Raw genomic sequence first — 26444 nt, 5'->3', positions numbered from 1 at the left:
AAGTATTGCAGAGTCTCTTAGAGATTTAACTTGTCATTACAGTGCTGGATCTTACTCCATTCAGCAGCTGCCCCCTGTGTGTGAATTAATGCTCACTGTATTTACACTGTCTGATCACAGGGGAGTCAGTAACACCAAGGCTTTTTCTTTCAGTTGTTCCACTCAGCACCTTTTCAGGTAAGAGATGTTGATGTTATTTGGTTATTTCTCACCCTACAGGTCAGTGCAAACTGTGGCTCTGCATGTCACGCAGTAAGTGATGACTAAGGACTTGTAGATTATGGTATTTTTTTGTAGGATTCTTTAAAGGTCATTATCTGAGAGTTGCCAGCTAGTAAATGTCCCTGAAATGCTTTTGTGGGATAGTTATGTTTGAACTGCTGGCTGGTTGTGTTGGTGGGAAGAGGGAACCAGTGAGTTTAAACCCCAGTACTTGAACAGTGCTATTGGTGAAGAATTGCACTTTTAAGAACAAGTATGCTGGTATTGCTGCTAAATAGACAGAGTTTAATGCTTGGGCAGTGTATTTTTGACTTCCTGCAACCAGAGGCATTTCAAATATTAAGTCCAAAATGGCATGTCATATCTAGCTATAAATACAGCAGCAGAGGAGGCAGGTGAAAGTCACCCCTTCTCTGCACACTGCCATCCCTGAGGGATAGACAGGCTCTGGACACAGGCATTTAATGGAACTACAGCTGCTAGTTCCACAGTGGTACTGTGCTACAAAGCGCTGTGTTCTTGGATATGTCAAAAGGGATTTGTAAGAAGCATTTCTTTCTGATAAATTACTTTTATTTTTCAAAATTGCTTCAATTTAAAGTCACTTTTCCTTATTTTAACTAGCCACAACAATGACATTATATTTTTAAATTAAATAATTTTCTAAATAATAGTTTTAGAAGGCAAATACTTAGTACTCAAACATAAACAACTTATAACTTATCTTTTTTTTTACTTAAACCCAGATTTTTATAGTAAATTAAGTGAAACTTGGCAATGTAGGGAAAAATGCAAAGGTACATTATAAAGCTTATTGTATGCAATCAGGTTGATTGTTGGAGATGTAAACACTGACTATTAAAAGGAAAAATCTTCTAGATACAATGCAGAAAAAAATACAATCCTAATAATTCTCTAAAAATACATGTAATAAAGTTATTTATTTGGACAAGATACTGTGCAATTTATGCAAAACCTATTATGGTAATTAATGCAACACATTATTTATGGTTCTCCCACAATGTATGTATAAACCAGAAATCTCTAATCACATACTGGAAAGATCAACAGGTTCTTTTTTTAACAGTAAAGCATCTTCAATCTTCATTCACATTTGTACTTGGAAACAGTGCTTTCCTTGGCATTAAATACCAAATATATTCCTTAAATACGTGCAAACATTAAGTTTTACTTCTACAAATACAGTACTGAGACCACACCAAACTGCTCATCATATAAAAATAGCTCCATATACAGTCACACACAGAGAGGAGAAATGAATGTAAACTGTCCAATTATGATAAATAAGTCAGGAAAAAAAGCTTATTTTGAGAATAGAAAGTGGTTTCATGTTGGAAAAAGGGATGAATAAATCACTTACTAAAAATGAAGAGCAAAGCTTCATTCTGAACTGCCATCAGTGTACACTGGCAAACTCCACTGATATCAGTGAAGTTGTTTTGCATTCCTCCCACTATAAAGTCAGAGTTTAAGACCTTCCCTTGACTTTTACAGTATGAAAGCATAATTAGCAATGATGTGGAACATAGCCTCCAGAGTCTGGTGCCTTCCAGCCTCATTAGGTAGGCATCTGTGTACATCAATTATCTCAGTTTCAGTTAAGCTGAGGACAGAACATGATTTCCCAGCACTTGCACTGAGTTTACAGCGAGACCTCGCTGAGCCCAACTGACCGGGACTGGGCTCTCTCCAGTGGCTCCCTGAAAGCAGAGAGAGGTTCTTCTGCCTGATTAACACATTGCTCACTGTGAGCAAAGACAGCAAAAATTGGCCCTTCCTGGTAACTGCAGCCTAAGCAGAGTAGTACAGAATTGGATTTTGCTGATGGGAGCAAGATCAGCCTGACCCGAGTCCGTCCTTACACACGGAGCCCTCCCGTGAGCAGAGCTCCATGCATGTGTAAGGCCCTGTACAAACAGGACCAGTTGTGTTTGCCTGCAATTCATTCAAATCAAAACAACATCTTCATTTGTGCTCAAGGACAGTGTGCAAGATGTGTGAATACGAGAGAGATGTAGGGAACGTAAAAAAAAAGAAGTAAATGTAGTGATCATCTGCACGTACTCACATTTGTATGGTGTGTAGCAGCTATGGTAAAGGGTCAGAAATACATTGTGGTTAAAAACCTTGCCTGCTTTGACAAAACTATGAACTCTATCAAGTCACATTTTACACAAGATGCATTAGAAGGATTCAGTACTTAAAATACCCCATTGCAAAGTCCAGTTCAGTCAAACATATTAGTAGCACAAAAGGTCACATTTTTCTCTTCAAGCAGGAGACATTTTGTTTCTTTTAAATCACTTGATAGCAACATGTAGATGGCAACAATTTAACAGTTAACAGAATTTCTGTCCAATTCTTGACTTTCACTGACCATCAGAGGGGTCTTAGAGTGTTCTGTTTTCCCTTTACTCTCCTCATCTTCTCCCTCCTTCGATACTGCCGGGTTTTCTTCGGCGGTGTCAGGCACAGCAACCCGAGATGCTTCTGTTGCATTTCCTCTGACTGTAATGTGCTCCCACCCACCCTGGGAAAAAGTGATACAGAAATTCAAAAGAAGAACCATCACCCTGTCAGTGCTGTTACCTGATGTGAAGCTTTATGTGCACTGCTAGTTTATACTATTTGTTCATGAGGAGAGTTATCCTGCTCTGGGATGAATCAGAAAAAAGGCTCCTCGTAAAATGAAACAAAATACAACAGACCTCCCTGACAGGGAGTTATAGAGGTGGTAAACTTGAGGATTATTTCTTATCACAGGGAATTAAGATTAGTAGAGCCAAGCATTCATAACAGAGCCACTGCAGATGTTCCACCAGCTTAAAAGGTGGCAAAACCTTAAAAAAACCTTTCTCAAAACATTGAGAATAATACAGGATACAACAGTGAGGAATAATCATGTGCAGACCAGGAAGGAATCCACTTTCTTTTCAAATTGATCTTATTCCACTAGTTTTTCCATTGTAACTTTTAAATTACCTATTTAAAATGAATACTTATCAAATGCAAATAAACAGCTTCCCAGCTACAATTGCACAGCCCATTATAGTAACTTCAAAAAGGAATGTAAACCTGAAGGAAAATGTCCGTTTCCTGCAGGTATATCCCAGCTTTCCAACGCTGGGAAGGATGGCACTTCCCTTTCTCTGTGAGCCCATGGACATTGGGATGTACAACTTGCAGGCAGTTCTGTGCCCCCAGCACTTACCCCAATACCATAATCCCACGAGAGGCCTTTGGGTTCCATTGGCTGGACACCAGTCCGGTGGCAGACGGTCCCACAGCTCAGACTGTGGCTGCCCTGCACTTTGTCAGCTATCACCCACACCTCGAGGAAGCAGAGAGAGGCAATAAAATGTGCTGCTCTTCCCAGATGTGAAATCTCTGTCTGACCCCTCTCAAGAAGAAGTCTTGGTCTTCAATAGGCTGAAAATTCTCTAATTTAGGCAGCGAGACACCCAAACAAACTATAGAATTAAAACATTGCCTGATAAGACTTGGCAGGAAAGAGATTAGATATATAAAAAGCCTTCTTAAAATACATAGCTTTGTTTAAAAAATGGAAAAATAATGAGGCTTTTTACAGCAGAGGGCTTGGCTGTATCACTATTTCATTGGTATGGTTTTTTGTCTTGCTATCAGATTCCAGCATTTAGACCAACACTTTGTGGAATAAAGTTAAACAAAACTAAGGCTGAAGAACATTTAATTACTAAGGTATGTCCTACATAATTTTTAATAAACTAATGAGATACAAGGAAGCTCAGTACACACCTGGTCCAGGGGCCCTACAGACATTTTACGGATATTATTTGAAACATGATCCCAGGTAGATCCTTGAGGGTAGCTGGGTGTGATACCCTGGCGGTACCAAAGATTGCCTGTAAAACAAAGTGCTGGTTACAGCCCAGCATGGCTGTTTGTCTGCAGTGCTGTAAACAACATAAATCAGGAATTTATTCTTTCTGTGTTCTGGGGAAATGCAGTTTTGGCTAATGTGTTACAGAGGTGGACAAAATTAAGTTCTCCCTTTGGAATTTGTATTTCTATAATTACTGTTTATAAAAAACAGCAAATACTCTGTTTTGTAAAACTTCTTGGGGAAAAATGTTCATATAAGGAACTATGCACTAGAAAACAAAAGCAAATGAGATGAAGGTTTCTGAATCTGGTGTTAAAGGCTTGTTTCTTGTACAAAAGGTGCTTCATGATTTATCTGTTTTGGAGCAGGATTCCAGACAAAACCCTGCCATGCATTCTCTGACATTCATCAGTGTCTTCCCCCCACAGAGCACAGCTGCTGGATTGTTGTTACCCAGGGCACCATCAGATATAACAAAAAACAGGCCTTCAGAAGCAGTACCTAAGTGCACTGCTACTCTAAATCCTTCAATAGGAAATATTACTCCCTTTGGAGCACCAGTAATCATCTGTCCAGTTCTAACTTAGCCTCTCCTTTTTAAATCAGTCTGGTGTTTGTAGCACTGCCTAATAGTTTTTTAAATCCTTACCATTTTTATCCAAGACAAACACAGATGTTCGTCCTACTGAGACTTGCTTTAACTTCTGTTTTTGAGGTGAAGGGATATGGTACCAACAGTCACCTAAAGGTCAGAAATCTTGAGTTAAGCATTGAGAAAATAGAATTAGGCATGGAAATGCCTGCAGTTGAAATATAAGCAAGAAAGCTGTGAATGACCTCACACTTCATATATTTTTAACAACTCGTTTTTTACAATTTAACTTATGCAGGTGAAGAGCAAATTACCTGCTCTCATTATTGTATTATTTGTATGCACTGTTTTGCACAGCTATGGGAGAGGACTCTGTGAAACAGGTTGGACTTTTTCAGACATGGCAGCGGAATAGAGCAAAAGATAAAGTGCAGGTTCTTACCTGCAGGTTTGTTTGGAGACACCGAACCCCGGTAGAAGGCAGAACCATCTCTAGCAATAGCCCACACTTGGTAAAATGCCCCAATGGAGATGGAAATGAAGGGCTGGTCTGTTCCCACGTGCAGCCAGGATGTTCCCTGACAAATCATGGGAGATGAATTGTGAAGCAATAGTTAAAAATTCTATGACAAAATATTGTTGATTATTACCAAATGAGAAAAAACCAACAGAGTGAAAAATATTCTGAAGAATAAATCTTACATACTTTACAACTGAACAGAAACAAGGTTGCTGATCCTCAAAGATATTTGGATAAACAACTCTTTGAAAATAGCCAAGTTGGACAATGAAGGACCTTTTCTACTAAAGTCACTGGATTTTGGGCATCTACATGTCTCTGAACAGCTGGACTAGGGCCTTCTATTTTTTAAAAATCCCTTGTTTTTATTAGAACAAGTCTCAAAAAAATCAACTGATACGGGATTTCAGATTCCCGACAGATTCCAATTCTTACTGCTGCAGTGCCTTACAGATCAGGATGAAAAAAAATTCTTAAATATTTTTCAATTTCTTGTAGTTTTTCTCCAAATTCAATACTACAGTATTTTCTTAGATGTTTTTCCTGTTTTTTATCCCACTGGTATCAACAGGCACTAGACTGGGACCATGCTTCACAGGGTCTATTCCTTGGCAATTCCTTTAAATGGGATACACCTGTTACCAACAATTTCAAAAAACAAACAAAAAAAGAGGAACTAAGCTGCCAGTGCAGAAAGTGGAAGTAAAATGCTTCATGAGAAGATGGCCAGGAGCTGAGAGAGGCTCCTGCAGGTGATGTGGCACAAGCTCAGGTAGATTATGCAAGAGAAATGCTATTATAAGGAACGTGGGCAGCAAACTGTGCTGCAGCTGATGGACAGGGACTTCCAAATCTGGGACACAAAGGGATGAAAAATAACAAGGTGCTTTGAGAGAGGGCCCTGTGTGATTGTATGTACTTGTGTACTACATTAAATACCTCAATAAGCAGTAAAAACAAACAGGGAGCCTTACAGCTGGATTTTGCTGTGTCACTCCAAGCCTGCAGAGCACGTCTCCTTTGTCACTGATTGCCCACAGTGCTACTGCTTCTTCATCATCTGCATCTGAACTGGGAATTATGGAGATGTCCCACAGGGTAACAGGAGGCACTTCCAGCCATGGCCCGTTGGTGACTATCTTACATTTTCTGAGGCAGAAAAAAACCCAAGCCTGTCAGAAGTACATACTTTCTATGACTGAATTTGTTTCCCAGTCTATTGTTGACTTCCAGTCCTTAAGTCTTTTCATTAGGCATACTTTTCATTAAATATTAGTATTTTTAATTTGAAAGAGGTTTTTAACAATCACTCATGTTTTGCATCAGATTTTGAAGTTCCAACTAATACTGATTCCTCAAAGCTTCTGTTGTTTGTTTTTTTTAAAGCTACTGTATAAAACCAAGACTACCCAAGAAGTCTGCAACTGGTGCTACACTGCTCCATAGCTTTCTCAGACTCACTGGGCAACAGCAGGATAATAAATTGCAGAGAGAACTCCACACCCAGTTCATTCCATCCTCTGTCTTGCTTGAGGGAATAATTTTACAATTCTTTTTTGGTGGGGCCTGTTAAAAAGGTTACATAGCATCTTGAGGTAGGCAGAGGTAAGGCAGCTCTAAATGAAAGATTTGGTAAGTCTTGCTGGGAATTTGTGTACTTTTTCTGTGGAAACTGAAACAAAGTAGTGCTGTCTATTGGGGAAATTATGTTAGACTCTATCATCACCACAATACTTTGTGTATGAAGTATGTCCTAAAAAAACATCAGGACATTCTTCCGTTTTCCAGTTCTGAAAAACCAGATCCAGCCCTGAGCGGTTCCCTATTTGTTTTCAATTTTCAACTGATACTTAAAACAAGAGGAAGTGTTTAGACTAGAGGGTATTTCTCAAGTTGCTTATTTCAAGTCACCATTTTGATTTACTGGGTTTGTTTTGCTGCATATCCTGGAACAACACTTTTGATGCTTCAGAACCTCACCTCAAAAGCTTTTTGTACAAGGGGCAAAATACTTTGTAGCATCAATACCAAACCCAGCAGTGTGAAAGTTCACAGCAATTAATTAGGACAGCTGTTAAATGCTCTAGTATAGAAAGCACAGAAAAGTTGGAAAAACAGGGAATGCACAGACTTCCTCAGCTTATAGACTATAGTGGCAGTTTGCTGTTTTCCAGGTTCCACCTGGACATTTCCTCTGATGGAAATGGGGTTGCATTATCTGTGGCCTAGCACCAAGTATGTGGAATTCATAAATTAAAACTATTAATATAAAAGGCCTATTACACTTGTTACAAGTGACCTCAAATGTACTGATATAGCCAGTGTCTACTATTCCTTAATCATTTACCACAAGGAAAATCAGATATAGAGAAGAACCATCTGACTTTTATCTACAGATCCCACAAAATCCAATAGGGTAACTACCCATAAAGGCTTACAGTCAAAGCCATAATGCTAAAGATCATCAGCTTCTCTACTGGAGATAGGTTATTTATTGCAGGCTTCTTTACTTTTTCTTTTGTTGATTGGGTGACAAGACTCTTCACCTCATAACTGAAGTAGACTTTTAGTGAGCAATTAGTATTCAAGTTCAAAACTTATTTATATTGAGGTTCCTCACCTTGCCCAGCGCCTCCGTCGGACGAAGTCTTTCATTGTCTTGTGGCCATGGTAGGACCTACCAAAACAGATTTAAACAGTGTTCATGAGGATGTCAGAGCATCTCCAGTGTCAGTGCCAGCCTGAGAGCACTGCCTCCATCTGCCCACCAGGCTCCCCTGCTGACTTTAAAATTCTTGAAGTGACAGTTTGCCAAGTTCACCTCGCTGCCCTCCCTCCCTGCAAACATCAGCGTGCCCACAAAAGGGGGGAAATGAGGCAGTGTTGTGCCCCTGTCAAAGGGCAGTTCATGTGCAAACAGAAGTGAGAAGGAATGAGGAGTGGAGCCTGGGATTTGGCAAAGAGGAGTTTCCTTACGCTGGGAAGTCAGCTGCGTACTGCCAGCCCTCCCGGTCCGTGCCGCCCGCCGGGCTGAAGTCGATGTACCAATCTGAGACCTGTGGGTAAATGGGGACACTGGGAATAACAATCCACACCTAATGTATGATAAACACCTCTGCTTCTACTTGCCTCCACCTTTTGGAGAGCAAAGACTTGCTAAAAACCTTCTAATACTTGGAGTACATACAGAGGTTCCCAAAGCTTTTTAATTCAGATGAAGAGAAAAGGATCTAAGGCATGTTAAACAAAAAACCTCACTCAATGCTTAACATTCTTTTGACTGGAAGATTACTACTGGTTATGAATGGGAAAAACAAGGTTAAATGTTACAACAAATCCCAGAAGAAAATCTGGGCCCCTTGAACTCAAGTGTTGTATCCTACTTGCTAAGCCTGGACTTCTTTGTAAAAAAATTTGTAAGACAAAACTTACCCAAGACCACTGCGGAGAAGGAGGCTTGGTGTTGGTCTTTGTACATTCCTGCAGGCCAGAGGCATCACTCCACATGTATCTGTCTGTGGGCAGACCTCTGTGGTGATGGAACAGTGCACAAGGAATGCAAGGTCATTTACAACAGGGAGTTTAAAGGGCGAGGGAAGAAAAGCCTATTTGTAGCACTTCCTACTTTCACACACACTGCCATCATTAATCTCTATTTAGACATATCATGTGAGTGATGAGCATAGTGGGAAAGAATCTGTACTACTGCTTCCAGTTATACCAGACCTGATGACCATGTAAATTGTTCTCTGTAGAGCGATATTCCTCACTACCATTTAAAACTGGAACGTGAATCCCATATATGTGGATATGGATTTTTCAGTACTTTTGTTCAAATATACTATTCAAGGCCCCAGTGTATTTAGCACAATATGTATATGAATATATAGATCCTAATAACTTTTCTGTCTGGCTTTAATAGTGAAAGATACTGCAAGTAGGCACACTTTGTACAATCACAAAGCACAAATCTGTAATCTTTTGCCATAAGGACATTTTGAAAAGATAATTACAAATTAGAAAATTGAGAAACACTGCTCCTTCCATCACAGGTTAACTATGAATGTTGAAGTAACTGGAATAACTCTTCCAAAAAGCTAGAAAAAAGGCCTTGTTTCATTTATTAAAGTATTAAAGTAAATAAATACAATAAATTGAGTAAATAACCTGCTGCTGTATCCAGTGACCGGGTTCCACCGTTGGTTCTCATAGATGTAAACACATTTCACATCTGACTGTGTATAAATGTTATCAGCACTACTGGCCAGTCCTGTGAGCAATAAATCAGGTGGATTAGAGAAAAGCTAAAGCTTAAAGACATTACATTTCCAATTCCAATAGCCACTGATTATTGTATTTCTCACTCTGGAGCTGTACCTTGGATGAAGCCACCTCCGTATCCCCCGGTGTACACCCAGGCTGTGTGGTCGTAGCCGACGCCCCACACCACGCCCCGGCTGTTGCACTCTATCAGCCAAAGGTGGCCTCCCACCTGACGCCAGAACCTGCCAGGAAAAGGACATTTTATTCAACACCACATCCTTCAGGAATGTGTGCTTTCCCCACCAACAACCCAACAATCTTCAGGACAGGCAGCTTTCTTTGCTCACTCCTCCAACCACTGTGCAACCTGTAAGTGAAGGCAGATGCCAGCTGAAAGCATTTCCCTCTGAACAGCTACCAAAAAGCAGATGGTATTATTCTGGGGTTTGCAGTACCATATTGCCACAGTTGTCATAAAAACTGTCGAGAAACTGCTTCTGGACGGCAGTGTCTGTGGAGGACTGAGAATTTCAGATTTCTTGACTCAGATAAAACTGAAAGCTCAAATTATATTCCAATTACAGCAATTAGATTTACTTTTAGTCTAGGCTATCTCTTATGACATTAAAAATGCAATTACAAAAAATGGGATCTCAGTGAGAAAGGCTTTTGAAATCACAAGGATATCTCCAGAATCTAAGAATTAAAATATGATTTGGTGAATTTCTTCACATGCAGTCATGAATAGGAAGGCACTCATTAACCCTGTCACTGAGAGACATCTGCAGTGTACTACACACCAACAGCCCGTCAAAGCCACTGAACTGACAGGAAGGACATTCTTTGCTGGATGGCATCCCATGCAGAAAGAACAGCTTCAGAAGCCTCTTACATTTGATCACACGGCATCAGCTGGGGTCCGGCCTCCAGCTCAGGACTTGGCTCACTAACAAAGATGTCTCCTTTACAAGTAACTGACCAAATGGCATGGTGAGAAGGAGGGCCTTGAATCCGTCTGCTTTCACAGCAAGACATGTTCAGCAAAGACAGCTACAAAACAAGAAGCAAAAAAAGCTTCTATTTACAGTGAGAACAAAAATTTCCATAGAGATGCTCAGTACTGTAAAACAAAAATTTACCTCTGCATGTTCTTGCAAATCAGCAAAGTGAATTTGCAGCCTTTTCTCAAAAAAAATTCCCACTAGAATTCAGTGGTTCAGAAATTATTACACAACCACTGGAACCGCTGTGGTTTGCAGGAGCTGATCAGGATGAAGCATCTCTCAGGTTTGCTCCTGCTCCAGTGTGTCTAAGCCTGTCTGCCTGTACAAAAGACTCTGCAACAGTGACAACACAGAATGGTTCTTCTACCAATGCAGAAGAACACAATAACTTAATTAAACTCCTAACTCATTCCTACCCTAATCTACATCCAGAGATGGGATGAGAATGAAAAGCAGTATTTGTGTTGCTGTGGATAACTGCAGCACCAGAAAGCACGCAGACTTCAGAGGAGATAAGAAGCCTCAGGTGCCTCTAAGTAAGTTTGATCAGGTGGTTTAAATACCTAAACTTAAAAAACAGATGAGTGGCCTCAAGAGTTTAAATGTAATGCTGACATTTCAGAGACTGGCTTCTATATTTTATTGCAGATATTGCCAGCTTGAAATGAGAGATGCCCAGAATTACCCAGTCATGCATTTCTTGCTCCGTTGCAGCTGCCAGGCGGATTGGCCATCGCTGCTTCGTCCTCTCAGGTGTGTACAGTGCAAAGGAGTGCTTGGCTTCATTCAGCACTTCAACTATAATGGTCACTTCATTGAGGAACACGTGGATGTACTAAGACAAAAGAAAAAAAACCTGTGACTTAAGGCAAACTTTCTACAGAGCCAGCATTTTTGCACTTCAAGTCTACAAACAAGGCATTCCTGCCAAGGACAGCAAAGAATCAATTCTTGGCACAGAGGGAGTGGGACTCAATTTCCAAGCTCGCACCACCTCTGATTCCTACTGCCTGCAGGCATTAACCCTACTTGTGAAGACCCTGTTCAGCCAAGCCAGAACAAGCCATCACAATGAAGAACATTTTGAACTTCCAGAAGAATTCCTAATCAGTGCAGAACTGATGGTTTAAGCAATGTGAGTGGTTCCTGACTGGGTATTTCTGACACAGCATTAACACAGCTCAGAGAAGCCTGTGGTTTGCTGGTACCTGGGGTTACCTTTGAATTGGTTCCCAAACCTCAGAACAGTAGCGTGCCATAATTTGCCTCCTTTCAAGAAACTGTTTCCCCTTTGGAGTTTTGCCAAAAGCAAACCCCGGGCTCTGCAGCTGAACACACCTTTTTCTCCTCATGATACATGTAGTAGATGAACAGGATGCTGTCGCGCATCCCATCGCTCCCAGTGAACTGCTCCAGTGCCACTCGAACGTCCATCCACTTATGAGGCTTCCAGTTCCTCCACCACTGCAAGGCTCCAGTTTTAACCCAAACCGACTACAAGGCAAACACAAAATCACAGCAATGAAGAAACTGCACGACTCTTTTTCTTCCTCCCAAATGCCGTTTTTGTGACCAGGAGTTGCCTGTGCTGCAGGTTAGTCTGTATCATACATTCATACACTGTATCCCACATTCCCATACTGAGTGTACAGGAGTAATGGGGAAGCTGAGGACAAAATGAACACTCATAAAAGTGAATAGAAAGATACTGAAGTAGCAGGTGTACAACAGTAGTAACATCTTACCCCTGCAAGAATGCAGTAGCACACAGGTACTAATTGACTCAAGTCTGCTCCTGTTATAACACAACCTCTGTTCAGAGTTTAAAGGCTTTGACATAATTTTTTTAAACTTGATTAAAGCCCTGGACTCCAAATGTTTTTAATCAAATAATTCCAGATGTCATTTCACAATTAGCAATGAAGGGACCAAAAATATGAATGAATCTGAAAAGAGCCAAGGAGTCATAACAAAGGGAACATCAAACAAAACTGCTGCTACTTATGTGCTGCCATTGACGTTTTCATCATTTCTTCAGGCAAGTTAAATTAGTCCTGATGGCCACAGAGAGGGAAGCTCACCTACTTGAGTCACTGTTTCAATTAAGATGCCTCATCTTGTGGTGGAATAATTCATACAATATTCCACTGTTGCAACCAATCCTTCTCTGAGGATTTGAGGTCTCACAGTACCCAAATAATGCTGACCAATGCTTTGTTTCTTCCTAAATAAAACTATCTGATAATGCTTTTAGATGAAAAAAGCTGCTGCTCCATGTTTGAAAAGCTGTTCATTTCCCACAGGGAGCTCAGACATTAATAATCCAGGAGAGTTGTCCCAGACAGAAATAAGGGCAAGAATATAAAGCTCAAATCAGTATGTCAGGAATGTATTACTGATTCCCAGATGTGTTGAGAAGCTAAGAGATAAATGTCCTCACTGCTTACCTGCTCAATAGCCTGCTCATAGTGCCTGAAATTCTCCAGTTCCCGCTTTGTCCTTTCACTGAGCTGCTGAAAAATCTGCTTCCTCCACGCTGCTGTCTGTGCAGGAGTGATAGACAGGGACAGAGACTGCACAGATGATGACAAACCTGGGACAGAACCAAACCCAATAAAACCCAGTGAGCTTTGAGTGCAGTTCTGTGAAAGGTAAAACACGGCGCTCCTTTGAACACCAGACTGGATCAACCCAGTCTAACACCATTTTTATAGTGATTATCATTTGGAATCAATGTATTACAGCCAAACTTTGTAAATGATGCATAGAAATAGGATCACTAGATGATTCTACAGAAGCTTTTAAATCCATAACCTTGTAAAAATGGGAGTTTTGTCAATGCAAGACAATTAGATAATATACTGCATCACGAGTTAGACTGTTAAATACTGGGATGCCACAATTCATGGTTTATTTTACCCATCTCAGTAGGATGGCAGTGAGACAGTCATTTCTGGCATCTGCATCTCCCAAGAGAGCCCTTTTCACTCCTTCCTGTTCAATGATATGTGTTTTGCCCAAAGTTGCAGTCTCAGTACAATTAAAAATGAGATGTAGGTCCAGCACAGATTACTTTACAAAACTTATAGGAACTCAGTAGAAAATATCACTTTCGCATTTATTTATCTCAAGCCCAAAGTGCTCTACAGCTAAATACTGCAGCACTATGCTCAGACATGAACCTACTAACAAACTGCAGTAAGAGAAAGTGGGTTAGCACAAGTTTTGCACCATGGCTTTGGTCAGAAAAAACAAACCAACATTTTTCTTAAAGAGCATATTGAACTGTGACTGGAACTGGGGTGTGCTGTGGTGACTGGCCAGTACCTGATGAAGCAGTGAACCACTTCAGTGGGCTGTGCAGGTCTACAAGACAGCCTCCCCCAGACACCCAGGCCCACACTGGGTGCTCATCAGCTCCGTACTGGTCTTCAGCTCCCACCGAGAACACGCCCAGGGAAGAAAGGCTGGATGTGTCTGCAAAGCTGCTGACAGAGAGGACTGGATGCTTCTGAGCCTCCTTCAAGTCAATGTTTATCCACTGCAGTTCTGCAGAAGGATTTGGGTTTGCAGGAGATTTATTCATTTCAAGGTTATCTTTGTCAGCAGTAGCTGAAGCAGCAGTGGCTTCTCCTTGCTCAGAGCTCAGGGGATCCAGAGGCAGCTGTGCAGATGTTTCAGCCTGGCTGGCTGGGCCGTGCCCAGCGGCTGCAGCTCCCAGCAGGGCAGTGCTGGCAGGGCTCGTGGGCACGCCGGGGAGCTCTGTATCAGAGGAAGGATCTGCATCACCCTGAATGACCGCGCTTGTTTGGTTCTGAATATCATCAGTAAAGAAACAGCCAGCACTGAAGGACAAATAGATAATTAATTATCATCCAAAGCATTGTAAATTAGCACAGGCCTTAGATCACAGACACACAGAGATTGACTTAGTGTTTCACTGTAGGAGAGAAACAGCAGATTTCTCTTTTAAAGGTCAAATTCTATCATCAGAGGAAAGAGTCCAACACAAATCTGGCAAACTGGTCTAGTAAATCTGAAACACAGGAAGGAACTTCACTGATCTTTTCAAACAATTGGTGGTGTTGGCTGCCTACAACTGTCAGGAAAACACTGAAGCAACATTGCATTTTCTGAATATGAAAGAATGAATAGAATTTTTTAAAGCCCATTATTAACATTATGATTTGTCTTTGCTAAAGGGAACTTCTCAGCACACACTCTGGCTCAAACAAGTAGCTTCTGCAGCCCTCCCAGATTCATTGGCATGTGTGGCACAGCCCAGAGGCTGGCAGGCAGGGGGAAGTAACTGATTTAATCTCCCTAGGAAAAGAAACGTACAGTGACACTCAGGAAGAATAATTCCTAAGTGGAATTGGCACTCCTTCATGGTATTTCATAGACAACATTTTCTCTTATTAGAGACTAGTTCCAGATAGTGATAGTATGCCCAGAGGAAAATGCTTTACTGCAATCATGCAGTGAATTCCAATGTGGGAGCTTCAGATTCTTCTCTGAGTGCAACAACTGCTGCTTACTGTTAATTTTAATGGCAAAAATGCAAATGCCTTTTGGCAAACATAATGATTAGAGAAGTCTTCCCCGCTCCTCCCTGTCTGTACCACTTGAACATAAAGAAATATCTCCTAGCATTGAAACTCTTGCTGTACAAAGTCTTGAGCAGGTATTTCATGACGTACCTGAGCAGACTTGTTGAGCTTCCAGTCTGAGATCTGTCACTCTCTCTGCCAGACACAATTGCCTTCCATGTCTTCCCACTGAGCTCACTTGGTGTGACACCTTGACGAAAATAAATCGCTCTGTCATCGCAGCCGATTCCCCAGACCTAGGGAGGGAAGGGGCTTGGTGAAAGAAGTGACTTGGAATGCAGTAGTTATCAGATACAAAAAAGGTGCAGTGGTGCAGAATTGAGCACAGAAAACTGCTGGACACAGTGTTTTCCTTTTGTGTTTTTCCTTAATGCTGACACTGTAGATGCAGAACAAAATTCTGTACCAAAGCCTGTCTGCACCTCCCTGTGCCACACAAGACACGTGCTGTCACCTTCAGGTGCAGAATTGCAGAATTCAGCCCCTTTCCCTCCCAGCAGTTTAAGCCCAGGGCTCTTTGTCCAGCCAGCCCTACTGGCATGGCTGAGAGTCCTCACCACATGTGAGCCTGTACAGAGGGGAGTGTAAATACCCTCCCAGCTGCTCCCCAGCTCTCTTACCTGGTTGTTTAAGCCTACAGTTACCATCATCATTTCTCCAACCATTTCAATCCAGCTTGTTCCACAAGGATTATGTGAGTTCACTCCTCTTCTAAACCACACCTACCATAACAACAGAAAGTCCAAATTTTTCTCCTTCTGCAGTATCAGGAATTTAGTTTCTTTAGTGGATTAGTCTTAATCTCTAGTACTGACTTGCCACATTGTCTTAAGAAGTCAATTACTTCCTTGATTCTTTTTCTTTATCAGATAAAGATAAAGCAATTCTCCCAATAGTACCTACATTGTGTGTCCACCTGCAGCCAGAGGAGCCCACAAGGAGACTTTTTTGTAGGACTTTCTGTGACAGAGTTAGTTTCTCTGCCGTTGGAAAAATACTTTCTGTTACATGTTTACATGTAGGCTATTTCTGATCACTCTGAATGGGCTTCTAAATAGTGTTCTTACATTCAAACCCTAGAAGCAGGGCAGCCAGAGGGAACTGTCAGGGGGATGTCTTTAGCAGTACAGCTCTTTACATTGTCTCCCCTTAGATCTGACTTTACCAATCTGAAAGTGTCTGTGGGCTGGGTACCTGGGAAAAGTTTCCTCTGTATGTAGCATATAGCCTTATAGTTCTGCAGTAGCAAACAGCTCCCTTAGAAGCTGTTGGTTGAATCCCATAACATCAGGATACTTGACTGCCCTGTGGCAGATCTGAAGGAAAACACACCAGCTTATCTCCATTGATTACAGGGGGTTTATCTGGCAGATGGAGCAGGCTGGGCACAGCCTGTTACCATGGCTCAGCTGACGAGTAGTGACTCACTAGACCAGAGAAACTCAACAGAACTGCTGCACTTGCACAGAGTTCATGCCTGGCTTTCAATTCACTCTGAAGGAGCAGGGAGTTGGACTCCATGATCCTTATGGGCCCCTTCCAACTTAAGACATTCTATCATTCTAAGTTAAAAACTCCAGTAAGAAAGTAATCACACATCCACAGAAGAGATATCTCACCTAATTAAATACCAATACCCCCACATTAAAAGGCTGATGAAGAGGGAACAGTTGGAATAAGAAGATAAAAAAATAGCATCATAAATGTAGATGAGAATATTCCCCATGCTGCTTTTGATGTAAAATTCAGTCCTTGTGGAAACAGGAGTCACTTCAATGTTGATGCTTAATATCCCTTAGAAGATGCCCCTTATCCAATCCCCACCAACATCCCCACCCACCTGCCAAATCTGTCTGACTTGGGTTTAGAAAATTCCTTATAAAAGAAAAGCAGAAAGTCTTCCTTCAATTAAACTCAACTATCACAAACCACAGAGCATTCCCATAACAGCAAAGGGAACTAGAATTCCCCAGAGTCCAAATCACCAATGCTTCCTGAGCAAGTTGCACTCCTGTTTGAGAGCAGCAGACAGGGAAAGGGAAGGAAAAAAGCAGAAGCAGAGCATGACCCTCTTACTTTTCTATCCTTTGTAACACACCACACCACATCAACACCCACAGAGACGTGCATAATCCCATTTTCAGAGCTTGGAGACTCCACAATACTCCAGGAAATTCCTGCAAAAGACAGAACCCAGAAGGCATTGTAGGTTAGTTTCTTATTCAACACTATACAAATCAAAGGGGTTTCCAGCCAAATTTAACAAACTTTACCTTGAGGGTTATTCCTATCAATTCCTTCTCTCACAATAGCTTGCCCTTCCCAAAGAGTTGCCCAAAGGAGGTCATAGGGTCCACAGCTGATCTGTACAACTTCACCAGGAGTGGTGACTAAGGACCATGTGGAACCTTCTGGATTGTGATGGCAGACATTTTCTCTGTACCATACCTAGACAAGTTTAAAAAAACCAAAAACAAATGAAATAAGAAAAAAATATCACTACAACAATGAAACTATTGAGACAAGAATAAAGCCAAACTGGAAAGAACAGTTCTCCTTTAACAACAGGAGTTTTTTATGTAGTGTATGGTACTCTGACCTTTAAAGGTACTTTTTTTAATGTTGATTATGCAGTTGAAACCATTTCCTTATGTACTAAGGGAGGAGGCTGTTCTACAGAGCAGCTTTTATCATGGAACTGAATCTGGATTGGGTACAGTAACCTATTGCTACAAGTTTTGTGTATATTTCAACATTTAAACCACTTCAGTGTATTTCAGGGCATGTTACATAAACTGAGAGTGAACAAATACATAACACAAAAATGTTACTGTTAGCTGACAGCCTGACCTCACTTTCACTGAACAGAGCTTGCCACAATATGGGGGAAAAAATTCCATTCTCTGTGCAGCCCTTGGTGACATCCAGCCATTTGCTAGTCTTGGACTGTGCAATTTTCTGTAGATCACAGTCGAAATAGGAAGGTCAAACATAGAAAGCATCCTGTGGCAGTCACATGAGTGCTCCACAGCATGACTGCTGAGTGCTAAATCTTCATTTTTAGAAATACTTTATTTCCCTGGGGACTTTCACTTGGGAAATGAAAGCATTTTACAATGGCAGTCAGGTAAGCTTGTAGACTGGGGCGCTTGTCACATATTACTAGAAAGTAGGAGGAATAGGGAATTTTATTTTAAACAATTTAACAAAGATGCTTGCCCTTCCAGGCAGTGCCAAATGTGACTGAGAGCTCAGGCTATCTGTTAAAAATATTACATTCTGCCCTGTGAGACCATAATTTAGAAACTGCCTAGAGACACAGGAATATCAGATACATGCTGTAAGGATGAAGGAAGAAAAGGAAGAATCAAATCTTCACAGCACTGAGCAAAAGAGGAGACCTCATGGGAGGCCTAAAGCCACCACCAACAGAGAAAGATGTATAGTTTTCAATAGAAAATAAAATGAAAACATTTCAGAGCTGGATGCCACATTGCCAGGTCAGGAGGCGACCACTTTCTGATCAGTAAGTCTTAGAAAACCATTTTGTAAACTCTTGAATTCTCTCTGTCTCTCCACCCCAAAGGCACAGCACAATGTTTCACCAGAACCTTTGTCAGGTTTTAAAGCTCCTTCTCCTGGTTACAAGCACCACAGTCAGCATTCTGGGCATTTTTCAAGATATAAGATACTACTCAACCCAAGTTTTTAAGATTCACCTGTTCATAGAGGTCAAAGGCTTCCATAAAACAACCCTAGAGGTACTAAGCCTTTCCATTTACAACACAAGTTGTTACATAATGTAGTCCCAAAGCAGCTTTTCATCCTTGGCCAGATGCACAAGCAGTGTATTTCCTTACCAACATAAGACAATAACACTCCTGCCTTGCTTTACAAGTATTTAACTCCTTTCCACTAGTAATTTCTATTAGAAAACTTAAGGAATACACACATACCCTTCCTTGCAAAGAAACTGCCCACACTGACAGGCGGCCGAGGGGCTCGTCCGTGATCTCCCATCCTCCGATGGAGATGTCATTGAAAGGGTCTGGCAGCTGGTCTGGTTCATCATGGGACACAATCTGGAGCAAAGGGAAGGAAGGTTGAGGAGAGGAGACACTGCAAACAGGTGACTTGGCTGGTGGCCTAACCTGTTTCTTGCAGATTGGTTATGTAGCACTTCCTAGAGTGTTTGAGCATGGAGATCCTCCCTCTCATTCAAGGCCTCCATATGCAGAGTGGGGAAACGCTGCCAAGGCAGCATGGAGAAGTCTGTGTTTTGTACCCTAACTAAAGGAAATTTTTATTCACAGAACACTGCATACAGAATTGGAAAGCTGAAAGATCAAAAATTACAAATTTTTAATGTCCTTAGAATGGAGCAACAATTATTAAAGAACAGTTATTCCCACACATAAAGGAGCAGCTGGTGAACAATACAAGGCAGATGCCAGCTCGAAGGAGAGTGCTTTGTCACACAACCAAAGGAAGTTAAAAAGTTGATCTGAAATTTGCAAAGGAGCTGAGCATCCATCTCTAATTGCTTCACCATGAGATTTGACACCTTATTACCACAGGTTTCTATGAAAAATCCCAGCCTTCCATTTATGCTAACAAGAATAGCAAGTTGGAAGTGAAGGAATCCAAGTCAGCCTACAGAGAAGTCATAAAAATTAACTTCCCCACCCTTATAATTGATTATTTCAGACCCTCAGTTTATTTAATATTTAAAAGAGATCCAGAACCTTTGCCCAAATGTCCCGGGATTTGTATCTCCTGTATCTGATCCATCTCCTGCGTCTGACACAAGAATTCCATCTCTTATCCTTTGTGTAGGTGCTGGGGAAGTCTATGGCATAAGTCCAGCCCTGCAAACAGAGGTTTTCTTGTATGAAAACAGGATCAAGGGAAAGCTTGAAGACATAACTCAGAGCAATTCTGCACAAGACTCACAGCACAAGTCACTCTGTGTGTCTCTAGAGCCCTGATTAACAGATCAGCTAATTCCATGAATGATTTATGAATCATGCCCAAATTCCTTGGGATGATATACACAGAACAAACAAGACACAGTAAAACATTTTACTTTCTTCATAGTAAAGACCTTAAATAACAATGGCATTCAGTTGCCAGGATTTTGTGGCCTGATCAGAAAAAAAAGCTTCTACAGAAGCTCCTATAGACTTCAAAAGCCTTCAAACAAGATCCTTCCTTCTGTTGTATTAGAGTTGAGCTATTTCCCAGAAAGAAGTATCTATGGCAAGTTTTATTTTTACAGACTTTTTTACACTGCTATAACAGTTCTTTTCATTTTACAGAGTAAGGCTTCCCAGAATAGATCTCTTTTTGGTATTGTTCACCTACCCCTTTCTCTGTTGGTTCCCCTCCAATATTTTCATCCACATACCAGTCAGACTCCCACTCCCAGTGTGGTGAAGGCAGTGTGAAACTATCAAGCTGCTGGTGTTTTAGCCCGCTCACATCACTCCACTGCCAGCGGTCACTGGGCAGTAATTTCTCACAAAAGCCACCAACTGGATTCCAGCGCTGCCAGAAATAATAAATAAAGTATTTTGTTTGAGATCACATTATCTCATTGGACATCTACAGGGAATCATGACATGTTTCTTATTTTCTGCAGAAGAAGAGGAATAAATTGCTGGGGTGAATGACAAAGTGTTCACTCCATGAAGCCCTCCCTGACACAGCCTTTGGAGGAAGCTTTTTGAATATCAAAGAAGGGCTGACTGCAGAGCTTGTCCCAACCAAGTCAGCTTCAGCTACATAAATAGGAACATCTGATGCTGTATTTTACTAGGCACAGTAAAATATATTATGTATTTTTCTTTGGTGATGTATGGCACCATGACACTGCAGCATTAGGGTAATGCTGGATAGATGGCCTTGGTATCTCTAATCTACTCCCAGAGAAAGATGATTCATATCTTGTCTGCACTAGAAAAACAGCACTGCCTCTGCCAGGAACTGTGTGGAGAGAACTGGATCAGCAAATCTCCCCTGGATCTCATGGTATATTTTTTCCCTAATCTGCCTTGAATCAGTTACAGAACAAATAACACAAGGATTTTCACCAATACAGCTGTCATTTTTCCCCCCCACAATCCTACATACTATAGAAATACTGGCAAAATCTGTCCTGTAATACTGTCTTACATTTTAGGGCATGTGGAAACTGAGTGGGTCAAAATCCATCTATAATTTTTACACAAAATATTATTTGCTGTTACTGGAAATCTGGCTAAATTGCCTTGTACATTATCTGCAAACTACTTCAGTTTAATTTTGTCGTTGTTAGCTCTTGTAGAATATTTCTTTTTGTGCTTTCTAGTATTTTGTTTTCTGTTTTTCATTACCTAGAACAAACAAAATGAAAGTTTTAAAGTAACAAATAAAATTTTAAATTTTGCATTTTTAAAGAACATGTTTACACAATAAAAGGAACATTCTTAAATGGCTGAAAAGCTGTATCAATATTAAATAATGTATAAAATTAATTTGTTGTATTTTTGCCCATGCAGGTAAGTTAATGTCTTTTCCCAATTTATATTCATTCCAGTGCCCATTAGAAATCAGAGAAATGTGCTCAAGAAAATCCATCAATTTTCTCTCCCAAATAACTTTTGGTTAACTAGAAAAAAAATCTGATAAATTTCCTTTGAAATATGGTTTTAAAGACATTTTTTTGAAGTCCATCAGATAGAAAGGATCATCTTAACACTCCTATGCAAAAAAAGTTGGAAACATTGTACTTTAATGGAAAATTATGCCTTTATTAGAGAAGTCTTTTTAACACTAAGAAATAGCATTTTCCTAAGAATAATATATTTCTGATAATGTATCTTTGGTGCCTGGAAGTAACACTGGATACTTTCTTAAGGGGATTGGGTATTTGTCACTTTTGTAAGGAAAGGAGAAATGTAAACCAGCCAGAGAAAAGGGTGAATGCTTCAGTCTGAAATGGCTCACACAGAACAGGTGGAGTTCACACTGGCATTGCTTTTGCAAGGAGCAGGGTAGTGTAACTCATTTGGGAGTTTAAATACTAAAAGATAACTTGGTATTTGGCACATGTATGTACTCTTCAGAAACTTCTGGTAAAAAATGAAAACAAAACTGCTCAATCCTGTGGTGAGAAAAACACCCTGAGACAGCTGATGTAGGATGTGCTGGCAGTCCAAGCAGTGGCTGTGTCACAGAGGGACTGTACCTGTCATACCTGGTTCTCATAGGTCTCCTCCTGGTATCTGATAGGAACATCTCCTGAGAACACGTAGGTGTACACTTGATGGTCACAGGCTATTCCCCAGCAGCACTGTTTGACAGCAGAGACCCGTTTGAATTCCAGCTGTGTGTCCTTACAGAGCTCCCAGTACTGGCCAACAGTAGAGAGAGTGTAAACCCTCCCAAAAATGTCAACAGCCCACAAAAGGGAACTGGGCATGGCCATATCTGAAAGGCAAAACCGAGGTTATTAATGGAAATGGTGGGTACAAAAATGGATCTGGAACCTACTGCAGATCAGTCGTGCTCCGAGCCATCATCAGTCAAATTAAATAAAGATGTAAGGGATGATTTTTTAAAAAGAGCCTGTGCAAAGCTGGCAGCAGATCTCTTTGTCAGAGCTGTGCAGCCAACACCTTTCAGATGGCCCTGAAAAGCCATCTGAAAGGCCTTTCTACCAGCCCACTACTGCCCATCCTACAAGGGCTCAGAAGTAAATGGGGCAGCTCTGGCAGGCTGGGGACAGACGACAGCTCTGAACTGGGATGACAGCACAGAGCATTTCATGGCAGGCAGCTCTACTCTCAAGATCTGGTAATGCTGGTGGTGCTACACACCCTGCTCATGTCAGCTCCACAAAGCCCTGATATCCCCTCATCCCTCCTTCTCAGCCTGCTCTCTATGGAGGCTGAGAACACACCTACACAGGTACAAAGGCAAGGATGTGAAAGGGAGCTTCTCCAAAAGCACACATCTGGTTTTAATCCATGGACATACTGCCTGCTCCTGCCAGGAAACCTCTCTCAAAACATTCTGGATCAGATCCAGCTTTAGGATCTGATCTTTATATTAATAGGTGTGATGAATTTAAGTATAAACAGAGCATGGTTTGGCAGCAGAGACCTGGTTGAGTTCCATTCCAGTTCTATCACATAATAACCTGTCATTTTCTGGGCACTGCAGCCCAGCCCTTCTCAGAGGGGTGAGGCAGGTGCACATCAGTCCTTTCATATGTCAAGAAAGGCCAGTGTATTTCTGTCACTTGACCTTCTGGGTGCCATCAAAACAGACACATTTTGGTTGTTCTGTATGTTTGACAGTCAGATCTGCTGATGAGTGTTTTGAACTTTGCCTTCAGCTCCTTTAACTATGCAGTAGGGAAGTGGGAGAGGAAAGGTAGAAAAGTGGACTCAGATCCAACACAATGAAAGAGGAATTCTTGCTTGGAGTCAGTGTGGAACACTGCTTCTTTGTTGTCAAATGGCAACTGTGCTTTTAATAAAAGAACCTCAGGAGAGCTGCCTGCCTGCTTTCTGATAAAAGTGGTGGTACAGAGGGACTGACTTGCCCTGTGTATGTGAATGGCAATAGTGGAACTGTGGAGAATCTCACACAGCTGGGTCAGTGTCAAAGAACAGCACAGAAATTCCCATGGGATCCCAGGGAGAATATATCAGGAATCTTTGCTTCACAGAACTGCTGCTGCTAAGTACCTAAAAACCTGGATACAACAGGTGAAGAACAGGTAACAGTGATAAGCAAACACACAGCAGCAGAGAATGAGTGATACCAGGGGGAGGTCACAAGCAGAATTCTACCATTAGCTGTAGCATAACTAAGATGAATCTGCTGGTTTTGACCATTTTTCCCTCGTTGTTGCTGGGACTTTGAAGGCATGCATGTTTGTCTGCTCTTGGATCAGCCATTTACCTTCTTTATATCCTCCTATAGTGGAGTACAGAAGGACATAACATGGAATAATGGAATGGAACAAAGTGAAGATGAGGTGGAAATTATAGTGAGTGTATCACTGGGAAAGTAAAGGCCATGAAAAGAAGCCTTTCAGTATTAGCACTTAAAATTCTCCAAAGCAGTGTTTAAAACAGAAGAAAATATTATGCATTTAAGTAAACAGAATGCCAGAGAGTCTGGAGTAAAGGAAGCATTATGGATAATGCAACGAAGACAGCTACCTAGCCAGGTAACAAGGAAAAGTGAGGCTTGGGTATCTTAGAGATGGGCAATGATATAAATGAAGACCTGTACCTGGAATGACAGTCCAGGCAGGAAGAAAAGTACCTGGAGCAGTTCGGGAAAAGGTGATGAAGGTTCCAAAGATTATGAAGTTAAGAAAAACACAGATGGGACAATTAAAATAACCCAGGCTAATGCAACTGGCTTGAAATACTTGAGGCAGCCAAGACAAGTGAGAGTTTCCACATATTCTTTCATCTGAACTTTTGAGACAGTGTTTGGGGAATCATGGGAAAATCCCAAATGCATTTGGGATTATAAACTTTTAAGACTTCACTTTAGGCCACTTTGCACTGGCTGTGCTGCAGAAGATGAAGACAGATATTGCCCAATTTTGAAGGATGCTCAGTGCTGGTGGCTTAGGTGCTTTACAGTAAAAGCAGAAGTTGTCAAGTATTCTCAGGGGCCTTGAAAAAATCAGATCTGCTGACTTATTTCTCATCCCGCAGCTCAGCCAGGTAATTTTGGATAGAATTAAAATGCATAAATGACGATAACATACTGTTAATTAAAATTTCCAGTGGCCTGGCAAAACGCTGATTGCTACAGAATTCAAGAAAAATATCCCAACTCCTTGCATATAATAAAAGCAGTGATGTTCCTCCGGAGAGCAAGGCCCTGTCCCCGAGTTCAGGCCGTGGCGGCGGCAGGATGCGAACCACGCCAGGACTCGACGTGTTCCAAGGCACACCGCGCACACATTTCTCCTCCGTGTCACACGAACCGAGCGGGGACTCCTCCGGAACCCCCGTCCAGCCACGGACGCGCCGCTTGGAGCCCGCGGGGATCCCAGAGCGCTGCACAAACGCGCCAAGGCTCGAACCGCGCCCGGCAGCCCCGCCCGGGGCGCTCCCGGCCGGGCATTAAGGCCGGATCGGCTCAGGAGCCGCGCGGGGCCGGGGCGGCGGGAGCGGCCTTGGGGCCGGGCTCAGGCCCCGCTCCCCGCGGGCTGCGGCAGCTCCGGGCGCGGGGCTCCGGCGGCGGCGCGACCCGAAACGCCCCGCGGCGCCCCCCACGCCCTCCCCGCGGGGGCTGAGCGGAGGTGCCGGCACCTCCCCACGGCTCCGCCGCCGCTCCCAACAGCGCTGGAGCCGCCGGGAAGGGCGGCGGGGGCCCGACCTCCACCCGCCCTGCCCGGCCCGCCCCACCGCCGGCCCGCGGGCGGCGAGCGGCACTGCCCCGACCCGGCCCCCCGGGCTCGCCCCTCACCTGCCTCCCGCCGCCCGGCGCCGCTCCCGGCCGAAGGAGCCGCCGCGCCCCGGCAGGGCGGCCCCGCGGAGCCGCGGCCGGCGGGGAGCGCCGCGCCCACAGCGGCTGCGAGCGCCGCCGCCATTGGCGCGGGCCGGGCGCGTCACGGCCGGGGCGGCGGGGCCGGAGCCAGGGGCTCCGCCGGGAGCGGGCTGGGGAGAGCGGCGGGGCCTGAGCTGCAGGGAGGGCCACAGAGCTGAGCGAGGGACCCCGAGCGAGTCTTACGAGGGAAGGCTGGAGGAGCTGGGCCTGTTCAGCCTTGAGAAGAGACGACTGAGAGGGCACCTCATCCAGTGTAGAAATACCTAAAGGGAGGTGTCAGGGTGTCAAGAGGATGGAGCCAGGCTCTGATCGGTGGTGTCCAGCAATAGAACAAAAGACAAGGGGCAGAAACTGATGCACAGGAGGTTCCACCTGAACATGAGGAAGAACTTTCCTGTGCAGTGACTGAGCCCTGGAACAGATCGCACGGAGAGGGTGTGGAGCCTCCCTCACTGAAGATATTCAAGATCTGTCTGGATGTAATCCTGTGCTCTGGAACGACCCTGCTTGAGTGAGAAGGTTGAACAGATGAGCCACTGTGGTCCCTCCCAGCCCGACCCATTCTGTGATTCTGTGAAAGGGGCTTGTGCAGGCAGTGCCCATCCCTCTGTCCGGCTGCTCGGAGTGAGCAGTGGCTGCAGCCGGAGTGAGGGAAACCAGCCTTTGCCCGGAGCTGTGTTTACTCTTGATGCCTCAGTAAATGCCCTGCCTGAGGTGTAAGGAAGGCCTTTACTGTCACAACCTGTGGCAGTGCAGTAGGAGCACAGTAGCAATCCTCCTT

General features: G+C 42.8%; 1 protein-coding gene across 1 annotated transcript; it reads right to left on the bottom strand.

The window, feature by feature from the left end:
• Positions 1-1144: 1144 nt before the first annotated feature.
• Positions 1145-25652, bottom strand: TECPR1 (tectonin beta-propeller repeat containing 1). The gene is made up of 25 exons (XM_069029750.1): positions 25583-25652; positions 22335-22567; positions 20462-20644; positions 19843-19965; positions 19054-19179; positions 17371-17545; positions 17174-17274; positions 15718-15819; positions 15188-15333; positions 13815-14332; positions 12935-13080; positions 11826-11981; positions 11173-11322; positions 10376-10533; positions 9598-9725; positions 9388-9490; positions 8653-8749; positions 8197-8276; positions 7841-7897; positions 6195-6369; positions 5143-5278; positions 4758-4850; positions 4021-4127; positions 3455-3574; positions 1145-2773 (listed from the first exon to the last, which is right to left on the bottom strand). Exons 2-25 carry the CDS (start codon positions 22563-22565, stop codon positions 2576-2578), a joined length of 3609 nt encoding a protein of 1202 aa, XP_068885851.1. The 5' UTR covers positions 22566-22567; positions 25583-25652; the 3' UTR covers positions 1145-2575.
• Positions 25653-26444: the final 792 nt, after the last annotated feature.

Source organism: Aphelocoma coerulescens, chromosome 14, assembly GCF_041296385.1.
Source record: "Aphelocoma coerulescens isolate FSJ_1873_10779 chromosome 14, UR_Acoe_1.0, whole genome shotgun sequence".
NCBI classification, from domain to species: domain Eukaryota; kingdom Metazoa; phylum Chordata; class Aves; order Passeriformes; family Corvidae; genus Aphelocoma; species Aphelocoma coerulescens.
This window is presented reverse-complemented; position numbering and strand designations above follow the sequence as displayed.